General features: G+C 46.0%; 1 protein-coding gene across 1 annotated transcript in view; it reads left to right on the forward strand.

Moving 5' to 3' along the window:
- The window catches only part of LOC139424406 (voltage-dependent calcium channel gamma-2 subunit-like), a 101,027-nt gene that overhangs the window by 85,134 nt on the left and 10,893 nt on the right, over nucleotides 1–5,000 (forward strand). The window contains exon 3 of the mRNA XM_071176182.1: nucleotides 4,798–4,938. Within this exon, the coding sequence (XP_071032283.1) occupies nucleotides 4,798–4,938 (141 nt within the window). The remainder of the gene's footprint in view (nucleotides 1–4,797; nucleotides 4,939–5,000) is intronic.

Genomic DNA, 5,000 nt, shown 5'->3' on the forward strand with positions numbered 1-5,000 from the left:
TCCCTCAATAATTTCTCTCTAACCCTGATCTGTACTTCTTCAAAACGTTGTCCCTGACCTGTTTGGAGAGCTCCTTGGTCTTCATGGTGCCGCTTGCTTGGTGGTCTTGCAGACTCTGGGGCCTTTCAGAACAGGTGAATACATACTGAGATCATGTGACACTTAGATTGCACACAGGTGGACTTTATTTAACTAATTATGTGACTTCTGGCAGTAATTGGCTGCACCAGATCTTATTTAGGGGCTTCATAGCAAAGGGTGAATACATATGCATGCACCACTTTTCCGTTTTGAATTTTTTTAAACAAGTTATTTTTTTCATTTCACTTCACCAATTTGGACAATCTTTTGTTTGTCCATTACATGAAATCCAAATAAAAACCCATTTAAATTACAGGTTGTTATGCAACAAAATAGGAAAAACACCTAGAGGGGGTGAATACTTTTGCAAGGCACTGTAGGGATGGTATACAGAAGATAGATTTGGTAAAAGACCAAGTCCATATTATGGCAAGAACAGCTCAAATAAGCAAAGAGAAACAACAGTCCATCATTACTTTAAGACACGGAGGTCAGTCAATCCAGAAAAATAACTTTGAAAGTTTCTTCAAGTGCCGTCGCAAAAAACCATCAAGCTCTATGATGAAACTGGCTCTCATGAGGACCACCACAGGAAAGGAAGACCCAGAGGTACCTCTGCTGCAGAGGACAAGTTCATTAGAGTTACCAGACTCAGAAATTGCAGCCCAAATAAATGCTTCACAGAGTTCAAGTAACAGACATATCTCAACATCAACTGTTCAGAGGAGACTGTGTGAATAAGGCCTTCATGGTCAAATTGCTGCAAAGAAATCACTACTAAAGGACACCAATAATAAGAAGAGACTGATTGGGGCCAAGAAACATGAGCAATCGACATTAGACCAGTGGAAATATGTCCTTTGGTCTGATGAGTCCAAATTTGAGATTTTTTGGTTCCAACCGCCATGTCTTTGTGAGATGTATAGTAAGTGAACGGATGATCTCTGCATGTGTGGTTCCCACCGTGAAGCATGGAGGAGGAAGCGTGATGGTGGGGGTGGGGGGAGGGGTGCTTTGCTGGTGACACTGTCAGTGATTTATTTGGAATTCAAGCCACACTTAACCAGCATGGCCACCACAGCATTCTGCAGTGATACGCCATCCCATCTAGTTTGTGCTTAGTGGGACTATCATTTGTTTTTCAACAGGACAATGACCCAACACACCTCCAGGCTGTGTAAAGGCTATTTGTCCAAGAAGGAGAGTGATGGAGTGCTGCATCAGATTATATGGATTCCACAATCACCCGACCTCAACACAATTGAGATGCTTTGAGATGAGTTGGACCTCAGAGTGAAGGAAAAGCAGTCAACACGTGCTCGGCATATGTGGGAACTTCTTCAAAATTGTTGGAAAAGCATTCCAGGTGAAGCTGGTTGAGAGAATGGCAAGAGTGTGCAAACCTGAGTGTGCAAACCTGTCATCAAGGCAAAGGGTGGCTACTTTGAAGAATCTAAAATCTGAAGTATATTTTGATTTGTATTACACTATCTTGGTTACTACATGATTCCATGTGTGTTCTTTCATAGTTTTGATGTGCATTCATATGTGTGTGTGCGCACGTGTTTGAATACGTCTGTTCGTGTGCATGCATGCATGCGTGTGTGTGTGTCTCTGTGTGTGCGTTTGTGAGTGAGTGCATATGTGTGTGTGGGTGAGTGCATGTGTGTGTGTGCAACCCTGGTATTGGAGCTAATGAAACCAGAACTCAGCCTGAGACACACACACGCACGCACATACGCACACAGAGTTGAATAAACACTTCCATATGATCCTACATGCTATCATGCCTGTGTGTGTGTGTGTGTGTGTGTGTGTGTGTGTGTGTGTGTGTGTGTGTGTGTGTGTGTGGGCTTGAGTGAGGGAGAAATAGAGAGAGAGAATTTAGCTGACTCTGGAGAAGGCTGTATGTGTGCATCCTTGTGTGTGTGTGTGTGTGATGTGGGGTTATTGTATCTTTAAGAAAATGCACCTTGACTGCACATGTCAATGAGCAGGGGGGAGGTGGGGTTAATGCGACAGGCCAGGGGGGAGAATGGGGGTAGAAAGGGGGAGGTTGGTGCCTGGCCAACTCTGAGGTCACCTTAATATTTAATCAGCCTGGCCAACTGGAACCTTCCCCTGGAACACACGCTCTCTCTCTCTCTCTCTCTCTCTCTCTCTCTCTCTCTCTCTCTCTGTCTCTCTCTCTCTCTCTCTCTCTCTCTCTCTCTCTCTCTTCCCCCTCTCTCCACCACTCTCCCCCCCTCCACCACTCTCCCCCCTTTCGCTCCCTCTCTCTCCCCCTCTTCCCCCTCTCTCCACCCCTCTCCCCCTCTCCCCCCTGTCGCTCCCTCTCTCTCCCCCTCTTCCCCCTCTCTCCACCACTCTCCCCCCCTCCACCACTCTCCCCCTCTCCCCCCTTTCGCTCCCTCTCTCTCCCCCTCTGACAGCTGTGCAGAAAAATGGAGAGGATGGAGAGATGGGAAATAAAGAGGGAGGAAGGGAGTGAGGGAGGGAGGGTACAAGAAACACCACTCGCCCCCTCTTACAGAAACACACAGACATTTAGTTGTACCATTGGCTGTCCCAGAGACTGTTGTTAGCCCAGTAACCACGTCAATGACAACGCTGGAGGACAGCGAATAAGCCAATCAGAGGTCAAAGACAGACAGCTGATGGACAGACAGATAAGAAAGTAAGCAGAGACAAAGATGAAGAGATAGAGATGGTGTGATAGAGAGGTGGAGGGATAGAGAGATGGAGGGATAGAGAGATGGAGGGATAGATAGATGATGTGATAGAGAGGTGGAGGGATAGAGAGATGGTGTGATAGAGAGGTGGAGGGATAGAGAGATGGAGGGATAGAGAGATGGAGGGAGAGAGAGAGAGAGAGAGAAAAAGAGAGGGGAGAGGGGCACAGGGAGAGAAGAGGTAGAGAAATGGATGGAGAGAGAGAGAGGAGAGGGGCACAGGGAAAGAAGAGGTAGAGAAATGGATGGAGAGAGAGAGAGAGGAGAGGGGCACAGTGAGAGAAAAGGTAGAGAAATGGATGGAGAGAGAGAGAGAGAGAGAGGAGAGGGGCACAGGGAGAGAAGAGGTAGAGAAAAGGATGGAGAGAGAGAGAGAGAGAGAGAGAGAGAGAGAGACGGAGAGAGAGAGAGAGAGAGACGGAGAGAGAGAGAGAGAGAGACGGAGAGAGAGAGAGAGACGTCTATGCCATCAAAAGAAACATACAATTCAACATACCAATTAGGACCTGGCTAAAAATACTTGAATCAGTGATAGAACCCATTGCCTTTTATGGTTGTGAGGTCTGGGGCCCACTCACCAACCAAGAATTCATGATGGGACAAACACCAAATTGAGACTCTGCATGCAGAATTCTACAAAAATGAACCTGGAGAAGAGTCTCTCAAGAGAAGACAGGCTATGTGCACACTGCCCACAAAATGAGGTGGAAACTGAGCTGCACTTCTTAACCTTCTGCCAAATGTATGACCATATTAGAGACACATATTTCCCACAGATTACACAGATCCACTAAGAATTAGACTTTTGATAAACTTTTGATAAACTCATATCTACTGGGTGAAATACCACAGTGTGTCACTGCAGCAAGATTTGTGACCTGTTGCCACAAGAAAAGGGCAACCAGTGAAGAACAAACACCATTGTAAATACAACCCATATTTATGCTTTACTTTAACTATTTGTACATCGTTACAACACTGTATATATACATAATATGACATTTGAAATGTACTTATTATTTTGGAACTTCTGTGAGTGTAATGTTTACTGTTAATTTTTTATTGTTTATTTCACTTATGTTTATTATCTTCTTCACTTGCTTTGGCAATATAAACATTTGTTTCCCATGCCAATAAGGCCCCTTGAATTGATTTGAATTCAATTCAATTCAATTGAGAGGAGAGAGAGAGAGAGAGAGAGAGAGAGAGAGGTAGAGGTATAGGTAGAGGTAGAGGGAGAGGGGAGTGAAGGGTGTTAACATTCCTGAAGTTGGAGTCTTCCAGAAGGTCTCAGCACTTTGGGGAAAATAGAGAATGTACTTAAGATGCATGGAGGAGAAGAGGAGAGGGTTAGATAAGATGGAGGAGAAGAGGAGAGGGTTAGAGAAGATGGAGGAGAAGAGGAGAGGGTTAGAGAAGATGGAGGGGGGAGGATGAGGTGAGGTGGTGAAATGTTAAGCTAGTCTATAATTAAAGTTTCAAGTGTGCATGTTACCAGGAGTGACAGCTGTTCAAGAAAGAGAAAGAGAGAGGGAGAGAGAGAGAGAGAGAGAGAGAGAGAGAGAGAGAGAGGGAGAGAGAGAGAGAGAGAGAGGGGGGGGGAGAGACAGCGAGAGAGGGAGCGAGAGAGAGGGGGGAGACAGCGAGAGAGGGAGCGAGAGAGAGAGAGAGAGAGACAGCGAGAGAGAGAGAGAGAGAGAGAGAGAGAGAGAGAGAGAGAGAGAGAGAGAGAGACAGAGAGAGAGAGAGAGAGAGAGAGAGAGAGAGAGAGAGAGAGAGTGTGTGTTATGTCAAAATGTCTCTCACTTTCTCTACATCAAGGCAGTTTTCTCAGAGTCAACAAGTCTTGGTACTGTCATTATTTATTAGCCTTTTTTCCTTCAGTCTGTGTGTCAGTCATCCCACAGTATTCTACTCATTCTCCTCATTTAGTGTGTGTGTGTGTGTGTGTGTGTGTGTGTGTGTGTGTGTGTGTGTCCCTCAGGTGCGGTGCGAGCCTCCAGTATCTTCCCCATCATGAGTGTGATCCTGCTCTTCATGGGAGGGCTGTGTATAGCTGCCAGCGAGTTCTACAAGTCACGCCACAACATCATCCTCAGCGCAGGCATCCTCTTCGTCTCCGCAGGTAGACATGTAGGGAGGGAGGGTTAGGAGGAGGGAGGGTGAGAGGGAAGGGGTAGAGGTAGA

This window comes from Oncorhynchus clarkii, chromosome 13, assembly GCF_045791955.1.
Source record: "Oncorhynchus clarkii lewisi isolate Uvic-CL-2024 chromosome 13, UVic_Ocla_1.0, whole genome shotgun sequence".
In the NCBI taxonomy this organism is placed as follows: Eukaryota; Metazoa; Chordata; class Actinopteri; order Salmoniformes; family Salmonidae; genus Oncorhynchus; species Oncorhynchus clarkii.